The sequence below is a fragment of the Condylura cristata genome, unplaced genomic scaffold (assembly GCF_000260355.1).
Source record: "Condylura cristata isolate star-nosed mole 26May11 unplaced genomic scaffold, ConCri1.0 scaffold00029, whole genome shotgun sequence".
Classification (NCBI taxonomy): domain Eukaryota; kingdom Metazoa; phylum Chordata; class Mammalia; order Eulipotyphla; family Talpidae; genus Condylura; species Condylura cristata.
In genome coordinates, this window is record NW_004567130.1 from 20,694,544 (window position 1) to 20,706,564 (window position 12,021).

A 12,021-nucleotide genomic window follows, 5' to 3' on the forward strand; every position below is an offset into this window, starting at 1 on the left:
GCCCACGCCCTGCCCTACCCATGCCCTGCCCTGCCCCGCCTAGGCCCTGCCCACACCCCTGCCCAGGCCCTGCCCACAAACAACACGAAGTGCCCCCTGACTGAGGAGGGAGTATTTTGGGGTCAAAAGCTGCCACAGGGGAGGAAAAAAGCCAGAGACTGGTTCCTTCTCCCTCCAGCTAGAGCAGACGCCAGGCGACCAGACCCCCTCGGCTCTGGCCAAGAGGCGAATAGAGCTGATGGGCGGCCTGGGGGAGCCCGTGTGTGGCTCTCCGTGGGTCGGCGCCTCGTCCTTGGGTCGGCGAGCTACAGCTTCATTCCACACGCTAGAGAGGCACTGAGGGGCCTCCCTGGGGCGCAGGGGGTTCAATCTCAGCACGGCGCCTGCAGCAGAGTCCGCCCCCCGCCAGGGCCCTCCCGTCTCCCCGCTGCCCCTCAGCGCTGCTCCCTGCTCACCGGTGCCCCCTCTCACCCCTGCACCTCTGGCCCGCACCCCAGTTCTGTGTGCGTGAACATGCGAATTTAAGGGACAAAAGCCAGAGCCGGAGCCAGCGGTGTGTGCCTCCCCCGCAGACACGGTGGCGTGTGCTGTGCCCTCGCACTGTGCCTGGCGCTGTGGCGCCTCGTCCGGCTGCAGCTTCGTCTCCTACCCGCTGCTGGTGGTGGAGCTGCTGCCCACAGGTAGGAAACGGACTCCGCGGGCGCCCCAGCCCCTGCGGGTCCACACCACCGCGGGGGCGCTGGCGGGAGGGGCCGGGCGGGCTTGTGGTGTTCTGGGTGGAGAGCGGGCCGCGGGCAGGGGCCCCTGGCTGCCCGTTCCCGCATGCCGGGCCTGCGCCGCGCCCACGGGCCACTGCCCACGGCCCGCTTCGGTCAGGCCTTGCTCGTGCGTCCTGCAGCCTGACTGCACCCGGCTCGGCAACGTCCCAAGCCCCCCGCCTCAGTCGGAGGTGAGCGAGGCCCAGCCCAGCTCTCAGCGTCGCCCCAGGGGAACAGGTGAGGTCGCCGCGGGGCGATGGCTTCACGTGGGGTGACTGAGCCTCGCGCTCATCTCAGCTGCCTCCCCACGGACCGTGCAGCAGCGCGTGGTCTGGTTTGCACCAATGCGTAGCGCAGCTTAAAAAACATCCCACACTAGCACTGGAAATCAGTAGGCTGGAAAAGCCGGAATAGTCCAGCAAAAGATGTAGCAGACGGAATCCGACGAGAGCCACGCCGGCCACTCCACAGCCCAGAGAGAGGGCTGCTGGGTGCCGGCCGAGCCGAGCGACTCGGGGGGCGCCGGGCCGGGCGTGACCGTGGGCTGCGGGCCCCAGCGAGACTCCCTCCGGGACTCCGGCCTCCGGGACTCCGGCCTCCTGCGCTCACGGGCTCGGCGCAGGTCAGCGCTGGGGACCTCGGGCTCACCCGGCAGCACGTGGCACCTCGGGGGCCGCGGCCCTCCGAGCCCAGCACCAGCGTGGGTGTTGGTCGTGACAGCTGTGAGTGCTCGCCGCCCCGAGCACCCCAGCGCCCCTAGCAGTCTGAGCAGCCCTGTGCTGGGCCGCCCTCTGTGCGCCAGGCGGGCGAGGACCCAGAGCGGCAAGGAGCCCATCACGGTGCTGCCATCCGAACCTCCCCGAGACACCGGCTCCCTGTCCGCTCCAGGGGGGCCCCCCGCGTCCATTTCTCAGGGCTTCAGGAACAGTCGCGCAAAGCCCAGGCGCTATTAGCTCCCAGTGCTACGTAAAGACACAGCAGGAAACTCGCATGTCTCGTCGCCAAGCGAGGCCAAGCAGCGCATGAGCTGCCCCAGGTAGAATTCCCGTCCAACCCAAACGCCGGGACGGCCTGGCCGTGGAGAGCCGTGGACACGCCCCTCCTCTTGCAGGCGTGCTGGGCGTGATGCTGTCTGCCCTGTGGGGCTCGCTCGTCTCCTCCCTGACGTCCAACCTCAACTGCGCCACCACCCTCTTCACGCTGGACATCTACACCCAGATGCGCCCGGCGGCGACGGAGAAGGAGCTTATGGTGACGGGAAGGTAAGGGCCTGCCCTGCTGGCCACGCCTGGAGCGTGCCGCACACAGCCTCTCCTCGCGGGGCGACCTCGGCGTGACACTGCGCACAGAATGACACATCCTGCTTCCGTGCGCTACGGTTCTGTCTTTCTGCTGCAGTTTTGCGATGAAGATGCATTGCCTTTATGCTCACAAAGAAAAGGCTCCCGTTTGGGGGGAAAAAGTCAGTAGTCACCATTATAAAGAGGAGTAGAGCTTAACATCGCCCCAAAGTAGGGAATTTGCGCGCAGGGTCTCCTGTAGTCCTGATGAAAACCGTTCAAAGTAGGTGTCGCTGTCCTGGTGCTCACTGGCTGAAGCGGCTCAGAGGAGGTCACACAGCTGACCACCCCAGTCCCGGTCACCCCAGCGGCGTGCTGTGAACTGCTGTGCCGCGTGGCAACGTGCTCAGCACGCAGGGAGGCGTGGGGCGCCCCGTTTTATTACGAGGGGTTTCATGTGGAGCCGTGGGTCCCGCCCGGCCCCCACACGCACCATAACACACTTTGTGTCTTGGGTGCTTGCTGTGGCTCCCGTCCAGGTACCTCAGGCTGCACCTGTCTACACCTGCCTTGGCATTTGCCTTCCACTTCCACTATCACGCCGTGCTTTAAAAAGTGGAAGAAACGGTAAAAAGTAGCTTTATCAACGGTGCTCTGCACGATATGGGGAAAGGGAGACACATGTATTTCTGAAACTCAAAATATTGGTGCCAGAGCTTATCAAATATGGCACAGGAAAAACAAAACTGAAGATCAATATCACTTCTCAATACTAATGCAAAATTGTAAGTAAAGTGGTAAGCCAACACCCAGCGTTATATTAAAGAATGGTGTCTCATCAGCCATTGTGATTTTCTTCCGGTAATATAAGACTGGCTCAAAAGGTAGGAATATAACTCAGTAGACCGAGAAAGAAAAAACAGCTCTTTCTACATGTGGGGAAAAGAGGTTTGTTAAAAGGGGTAGGTAGCTTTCAACATGACAAAACATCTCCATATCACGCTGAAAGCCGAAGCTGCTTAATGAAGAAACTAGGAAGAAGGAAGACAACAGCCCCCCACCACTGTATTTATGCAAATGTGTGTAAATGCACAGAGACCCACAAGCCAAAGTTAGCAGACATGAGCTTTCAGATAACCGTGACTGATATAGAAAATAGAAAATCTTTTAAAAAGCAAAAATAAAAAGATTTAAAAGTTTACCAGGGAGGTAGAATTTATAAAAATAAAAAGGTTTTTACGATTGAGAAGTAAATATCTGAAATTAAGACTAGTTTAACAACTGTTTTGCCATAACAGAATTCAATTAGGAACGAATTAATGAACAACATCCAAACTGATATACACAGAAAAAAAAAAAAAGATGAACACAGAACACAATCAGAAGAACAGAATTTATGTACTTGAAATCAAAGAAAAGAGAAGAAAATTGTGTAGAGACCATTTTGAGGAATGGCCATACTGCTAATTTTCTAGATAACTACCCAGAGACCCAAGAAGTTTACAATTCCAAGCAGGAAAAGTTATATATATGGTATATATATTGTATGTATATGTATATATGTGTGTATATATATATATATATATATATTATATATTGTGTATACACACACACAGACTTAATTAGAGTAAAGTTGTTGCAAATTGAAAATAAAGATAATATCTTTAGCAAGGAGGAAATATGGAATAACTAATAAAATATTTGATTGCTCAAAAGATATTTAAGAAGGGATCAGGTGAAGATAAAAGGCTAATAGAAAACATGGTGGCATATGTAAACCCAGCCGCATTCATGACCGCGTGAGGCCTGATTCTTAGAGCCGTACAAGATGGCGATCTCGCACCCTCGGTCCCTGGTGCCGGCCCAGGTGCCCAGGACGCTGCCTTTCCCTGCTGAGTATCCGTAGCGCTCTTGTGCACATCACCTGTCTGTACACTCAGGGGTTTATTTCCGTGGTCTTGGTTCTGGCTCACTGGCCTATGTATCTGTGCTCATGCCAGTGCGGGCTGCTTTGATTACAACAGCTATGTAAAATAGTTTGAAATCAGGAACTGTTATGCCTTTGACTTTGTTCCTCTCTCCCAGGAGTGCTATGTCAATTCAAGGTCATTTGTGGCTCCAAACAAATTTAAGGATTTTTTTTTCTATTTCTGTAAAGATAATAGGCTCTTGATGAAGACTGCATTGAATCAATAGATGGCTTTTGATCGATGGGTAGTATGGACATTTTAAAAACATTAATGCACCTAATCCATGAACATAGGTATCTTTCTATTTACTTGTGTCTTTTTTCAAATTCTTTGATCAAGGTTTTAGTTCAGATTCTTTCGGCGATGTTATACTACTCAGTTGTATACAGATCTTTCACCTCCTTGGTTAAGTGTATTACTGAATATCTTATTACTTTTATGATTATTGTTTCCATTATTGCTATTATAAATGGGGTTGTTTCCTGTGTTTCTTTTTTATATAATCCATCGTTAATGTATAGAAACGTGACTAGTTTTTGTATGCTGGTTTTGTGTCCTGCACTTTTACTGAAGAGAGACATCTTTAAAATAAAATTGATGATAGAAAGCTTGCAAGTGTGAACATAGATAGAGAAACTTAAAGCAAAACAGTGACAACTCCAGACAAGAAACATATAAAAGAGATCATAGGCCATGGCCATCTGGAGTTTATTCCAAGAATGAAAGAAGCTTACTATTCAAAATTTAATTAAGGGGCCTTCCTGGTGCCATAGGGGTTAAGTCTCAGCACTATCACCACTGTGGCCTGAGTGCCCACTCTCCGGCCAGGGAGTGACCCACAGGGCCAGCAGACCCTGCCCCCTCCCCCTGCACCTCTAGCCTACACCCCAATTCTTCTACACAAAAATTTAGAACACTAAAAAATGGGAATGCCCTCTGGCCAGCAATCCCACTCCTGAGCCTCTACGCAAACAGCACGAAGCCATCACCTCAAAAAGCTGTATGCTCCACAGTGTTCACCACAGCATCACTTACAAGACGTAGGACGTGGGGACGACCGAAGTGCCCGCTGATAAAGGCTTCAATTAAGAAGATGTGGTGTAGCCACACAGTGGATATTATTATCCAGTCATGAAGAAAGGAGAAACGTTGCCATTTATAGCAAAACGGAAGGAGGAAATTAGTGCACTGAAGCAAGTCAGAATGACAGAGGCAAACACTGGACTTCTACACTGTGGATGACTTACAGGAGCAAAATACCACTTAAAGCCAGGGGACACGGATACGGGGCAAGAGAAGGGTTAAAGGCGAATACGGGACGGTGAGAGGATTCAGCAGCGGGAAACGCGAATGCTGCTATAAACGCAAAAAGTACAGTGCACAGTCTTGTGCGTGGCTTCATAGAACATATGTCCTCGGTGTCTCTCCACGTGTTGCTGCTTCCACAGCTTCTTCCCTTGCCTTGCTGACTGCTGCGTCTCGTCACATGAACACACCACAGTCATGGTCCACGGTCCTGTCGGTGGACATGTGTGTTGTTCCTGGTCGAGGCTGTTCCAAACGAGCTTACTCACCTTCCTGTGCAAGTCTAAACGTTACCGCTCTGGATAAATGTCTGGGGTGGACGTGACGGGTGGGGGCAGATGTATGCTTAACATTTAAGAAACCGCCACCATGTTGTTCCAAAGGGGTTGACCCAGTGTGTAGCCCTGAATTCCAAGGCTGTGCACTGTGGAAGTGGACGTCTTTTGAAAAGTGGGGTGGAGTATCCCAGGGTGTTGACCAGCGTCCAGTGGTTTTCCGCATCTGGTAAAATAATCGTAGGTTTTTGTTTTTGTTCTGTCAACGCAGTAAACGCCAAGTACTGACTTTTGAGTGTTAACCAACCTTGAGAAGCTGACATTTAAGCCCTGTTTGGGCTTGTTGTATGATTTTCTTTTATCTGTTCCTTAGTTTGTTTTTTTTTTTTTAATATTCTGTTAGGGATTCTTCCGCCTGTGTTTATGGGGACTGGAGGCCTGTAATTTCTTCCTATAATGTCTTTAACAAAATGCTTTGGTTTGATGTTTATTTTGTCCTTGTAAACTGATCTGGGAACTGCTAACTCTACCAATATAGAGAAGAGTTTGTTCGAAATTAGAGCTATTTAATAAGTACTTGCTAGAATTCACCAATCACATTATGTAGTTCTTTCTAAATTATGTTTTCTTCATGGAAATATTTTTATTTTGAATTCAATTTTTAATAGATATGTTACTCTTGAGGTTTTTCTATGTCCTATGTCAGTTTTGTCAAGTCGAATTTCTCAAAATATTTGTCCATTTCGTCTGAGTTAAGTTATTGCTAGCCGTTCACAATTTTTTTTTTTTTTTGGTTTTCAGTGAATGATAGTTTTTTTTTATACTTAAAGACTAATGAAAAAATATTATTAAGTCTATTAAATTAATTCCAGCATCTCAACTGGAAAGAATGATAACTCTACTCATTGAGTTACGTTTTCTCAAACTTCTTGTTTAATTTCAGCACAGTGGACTCAAGGAGAAGTACACTTGCTGCATGCATTATGGTTACAGTCCGATTCCTGTAGCCCTTGCTATCACGAACACCGTCATCATCTTCACACTTTTGTTTCTATTCAGTTGAGTGTTCGTTGATGGTATTTTGTGACGAAACCATGTTAGTGGTAACAGGGAGTTTGAAGAGCATTGAGAACAGCCGATTTTGCAGGCATGGATGCTTTTACAGCCGGGGACTCTGGCTTTGCACTGTTGACCTTTGCCGTGGGAGGGACAGGAGGTCCCTGCTTGCGTAGCGTGACACAGGCTCCGTTAGGGTGGTGTGCCCAGAGTAAGAGTACTCGCTGCATAGTAACTGAACCAGCACGAAACTGTGGCGCAGAAGCACCTGCCTTTATCTGTAAAGATTTAAATCTGTAGTTTGGAGCATTGTCAGGTGACAGCCTTGGGCCCGGATATGACTTGATCCACAGCAAAGGGCTCCACTTTCTTTGCTTTGCAAGAGCTAGTAAAAAAATACCTTGCAGCAGGCAAGGTAAAGCACGGTCAGCAGGCACCGGATTGCCAACCCCCGTCCTCTGCATCAACAGCTTTCTTAACATGGCTTACATGGACGTTCGCCTCCGCCAGAACTGTGGTCACATCAGAGCGCAAACTGCAGTGTCTGCTTTTAACATCTGACTCATGTGCTTGTGATCCCCGCTCCTTCCGGATGTCCCATCATCTCTGCGTCTTTGGCGTGCACGCGGGAGAAGCCATCTTGCAGCTTCCATGAGGAGACTTCTTAGCTAAATCCCCTAATTAATACATTTCCGACTGGTCTCGATGCAGACTGATTGCCTGTGGTTTTCCATTTCCTCTGTTTCCTGAGCAGGATGCTCAAAGGCTTCTTAGTACACTGACTCCGAGTATCTCCCATGACTTCACTGCCGACTTTGAGAAAGTCACAGAGGACACACAACATGACCAGCCCTGCAGAGGCAGCAGCAGGGGCGGGGGCTGGGCAGTGACGGTCTTTGTGAGTGGCCGGTGTCAAGTTGGCACTGTGCCTGCCACATACCCAGCGCCCCCTCCGGGCCAGGCGAACATTAATCCCGGGCTGGCGCCCCGTGGTCCAGAAGCTGCTCCTTCCCTTGGGAGACCCCGGCTGCGCTGCTGTGACCCTCAGCGGGAAAGAACAGCAGGGGGGCAGCGTGAAGTGCAGACAAGCTCAGCCCAGATTCCAGCTTGCTGAGGAAGAGGCCGAGGGAGAGGCCCCTAACATCACTCCTCAAACTGAAGTCAAACGGGAACGCTCAGGCTCACTCCTACTTCCACTACCTGCCAAGGTTAACCGAGAGGAGAAACGAGCGAGGCTAAATCCTTGGTGACCCAACACCGTACTCACGCACAGACAACTCCAGGTGAGGCCAGAGGTACGCCTCGGAAGCAAGAAACACCTGAGCAAGATGGAAAAGCAAGATGAGAGGCGCAGAAGTCCCGACCCAGGACTCATGTGGAATAGAGAGGAAACCATCCGCCCACCGCTTCAAAGCCACACTGTCAAAAGTGTTTGATGAGATACTGGGACACCAGGCAATGACAGACAGACAGACATGAGACCTCAGAAAGGACATCCAGGGACAGAGAGACTGCTTCAGCAGAGAGAGTGAATATAGTTTCAAAAACCAGAAAAAGAGACTCTGAATGAAATGTAGGCAAATTCAAAAAGCACTTTAAATAGAATGAAACTGGCAGGAGAACTAATTACTGTTGTAGAAGGCTCAAATGAGCAAATCACGTGTGTAAAAGACAAGAGAGTCAAGACAAGAGAAAATGAGGAAACCCTACAAGACATATCAAACTCAACTAGAAGAGCAAACCCGAGAGGCAGCGGGATTCCAGAAGGGGCCGCAAGGGAAACAGGAGCAGAAATTATTCAACAGAAATTGTAGGAAACTTCCCAGACCTACAGAATGAGTTATATGGGGGTGCTCAGGAAGCAGAGAGAACACCTAAGTTTCTTAAAGCAAAATGACCTACACCCAGAGACATCATGTAAATTTATCAGAAATCAAAGATAAAGAAAAATGTTGGCAAGAAACAAGGAAAAAATAATAATTTACAAGAGCTCCCAATTAGGATTTCCACAGATTTCAGCCCAGACACTCTCCAGGCAAGAAGAGAATGGAAGGAAATAGTCTCAACCTGGAGGCAAGAGCTGCCAGCCAAGAAGCCTCTGCCCTGCAGAGGGTCCTGAGCCATGCAGGTGCTATAAAGGTTCCTCAGGCAAACAGAAGGTGAGGGAGTTTGCCGCCGTTAGAGCTGAAAGGCCTTCTTCCAGAGAAGAGAAAACAAACAAGAGCCTCAGCAAATGCAAGGGCACGCAGAACTAGGTGCAGGAGCAGGTGAGCCGGCAATGAAGGGGAGGAAGGCCAGGCGGAAACGGACCGTTCAGTGTCTGACCCCAGCTCACAGAGGACTTAGAGCAGGGGTAAAACCCCCGCGGTAGCTGCTACCCGAAATCCAGAGTAGACACCCACAGATGAAGAAGCAAAAAACCTCACAGAAATACTAAGGAAAGTCACCTGGAAGGGCAAAGAGGAATAAATGGGGGGGGAGGGGTGTGCGGGGCGGGGAGGAAAGCACAGAAAATGAAACAATCAGAAGTCACATGCGCATGACGGGTGATCAACAGTTGACATCGGTGACCACCAGCGAGTCTGAAGGCACCCATAAGCAGACAGAGGCCAACAGCGTGGAGGATCTGTACTCAGCTGGCTTCAATTTCTACCACCCTGAGAGAAAGCAACACCGACCAAAACAAAAATGGAGAAAGCACATACATGCATGAGCAAATCCTAGTCCTGGCAATTTTTGTTTGACCAGTCTCGAGCGAGGCAAGAGCCCCTACAGGTTTCGGGTGTGTTTCCGAAGCACCTGTCTGCTGAGGGCCCTGAGCGACAGATGCCGCTGCCGAGCGGATGTCGCTTAGCTTTGGCTCTGCGGAAAGCGGAGCCTGGGGCCGTGATGATGAGCCTGCGTCTGAAAGATGCTTTTATATTGGTGTGTATGTGTTCCCATAAAACTTTATTGACAAAAGAGACGGCGCGATAGCTTTGTCCCCTTCGGAGTCTCTGATGAGTTCTTCCTCTAAGCCATCGTGACGGGACGGCTTCCTGGAGGAACGACTTAGAAAGCAGAACTCCAGGGGCGGCCAGGGGCGGCCCCGTGCCTCACAGGGCGCCTGAGCCGTGTGCGCTGACCCCCTTCCCGCCGTCCCACATGGACCGTCCCGAAGCATTTGGGGAACCAGCCCCTCTCAGATGTACGGAGAAATCTGGACGGCGCCACTTTCCCTGTTAATAACAGTGGTCTGATAGATGAGAGCGGTGGAGTCTCCAGCGATGACGACGGCGGCCTGAGGGGCCCGTTCCCGGGGTGGGTGTACGGTGTCCTGGCCCCGCTCACCCCCGCTCACCCCCCGACTTTGCTGTATGGTCACGCTTTTGTAGAGCTCCAGCCATGGTTTTTCATTCTTGACATTGGTAATTTCTTGAGTTGCTGCTTACAATTGGGAAATGTGTCTCGTTTTTTCTTTTCCTCCTGGTCAAACATGTCTACAGGGTTATCAGCTTTAACAAGCTTTCTGAGGTTGCCCATTTCTGGTTTTCACTTTTGATTTTTGTTCTTTATTACTTCCTTTTTCCTATGCTCTTTGAATTTACCCTGCTCTTTTTTCTAGTTTCCTGAAGTGGCAACTCAAATCACCGGTTTCAAAGCTCTTTGGCTGTTACCTGCTAAAGCTGAACGTTTCCCCTAAACTCTGTTGTTTAGCCGCATCACACGGGTTTTGCTATACTGTGTCCTCGTTTTAATTCAGCTCAAAATAGTTTCTAATTTTCTGGTCACTTTTGCCTTTGGCTGTAGATCATTTTGAAGTGTGCTGATGGATTTCCAAGCATTCGGTGCTTTCCTGCTGTCTCTCTCGTACGGCTTCCTAATTTATGTCTTTGACGGCAGAGGGTATCTTATGAGATCCTTCATCTCTTGAAATGTACTGATACTTTCGTGTTCCTAATGGTGTCTGGCCTTCCGTTGCATGGAGCCTCTCTGCTACATGCTGGTGCACGAACACACTGAGCTTCTCTCTGCTGAGGGCCTCTGACATGACTCTGTAGCTCTCTGTTCTTCCTCCACTGTAGTTCCCTCAGCCATTCTGAATCTGCAGCCTCTGTATCCTGCTACCTCGACCCACCTCCAGAAATATTAAAGACAAAATGAGGATCATTGAAACTAAGTCCAGCTGGCTAATTCCAAATATAAATTGTTTTCACCATAAAAAGGTAATGTCTTTAAGCAAGCCCACCCTCCAGTGGAACAATCCTTCCGTGATCCGGTGACTCACAGACAGACACCCCTTTGCCTCGTTCACGGGTGTGTGGCCTGCACGCTCGTGGTCCTCCTGGTGTGATCGTCCTCCCTACTCCACAAATACTAAGCGGCACCTGGCTTAGCTAGTTCGGGGAGGGGGGAGCTATTTACCGCTGGTGGTGGGGAGGTGGGGAGCGGGAGGGCTCGGCAAACTGCTGTTGGCTGTTGGTGTCCTTTACAGGTTTTTTGTCATCGTTCTATTTGCTATCACCATCACCTGGGCCACTCTTATGCAAACCGCGTACCAGGAGCAAGTGTTTGAGCTAGTGATGGGGACGAGCAACTACCTGGCGGCGCCCATAGCGGCCCTCGTCCTGCTCGCCGTGTTTTGCAAGAGAGTGACCGAGCAGGTACGTGAGGGCTGGCACGGCCACCTCGTGTCACCGAGGGAAGCCCGCAGCACAGCCGTCCGCGCCGGGGGGTGCCGAGGGGACTCTCCTGCGCCTTGGGACAGAGCAGCCCCGCCGCAGCCCTGTTTCTGGAGGAGATCTCCTGCTGGGGAAATCTGGTCTGAGCTGCAGGGGGGCTTTACGCCTGCAGCAGGACTCTGATTAGTTCCTCCTCTGGTGTTAGAATCCACCTGCAGCCGCACCCCAGACATCACAAATGCATGTCTGGGGTGTTGATCGAGGGTAATTTTACCCATGAACACTTTCTAGCAAATCTTTTACCTTAAAAAAAAAAAGGTCTCGGGACTCCCTGGTGGCACGGCAGTTAAAGTCTCACGCTCAAGCTATCGCCAGCCACTGTGGCCCGAGTTCCATCTTGTACCACGTGGCGTGGCAGAGCCCTCCTGTCTCCCTGCTGCTCCCCCAGTGTGTTTCAGTCCATCGGCCTGCTCTGCTCCCCACTGTCTCTGGTGTCTCCTCTCACCCCCAGCACCTCGGACTTGTACCCCAGTTCTGTACGGATTTCAGTCCATCTGCCTGTTCTGCTCTCCACTCTGTCTCCTGTGACTCTGCTCACCCCCAGTTCCTCAGGCCTGCACCCCAGTTCTGTACGGATTTCAGTCCATCGGCCTGCTCTGCTCCCCACTCTGTCTCCTGTGACTCCGCTCACCCCCGGCACCTCGGGCCTGCACTCC

At 50.9% G+C, this 12,021-nt stretch overlaps 1 protein-coding gene across 1 annotated transcript in view; it reads left to right on the top strand.

The window, feature by feature from the left end:
* LOC101626042 (sodium/glucose cotransporter 1-like) overlaps positions 1-12,021 on the top strand; it is a 26,677-nt gene that overhangs the window by 9,573 nt on the left and 5,083 nt on the right. Inside the window, exons 4-6 of the mRNA XM_012730862.1 lie at positions 573-680; positions 1,870-2,020; positions 11,119-11,287. Coding sequence (XP_012586316.1) covers positions 573-680; positions 1,870-2,020; positions 11,119-11,287 — 428 coding nt within the window. The remainder of the gene's footprint in view (positions 1-572; positions 681-1,869; positions 2,021-11,118; positions 11,288-12,021) is intronic.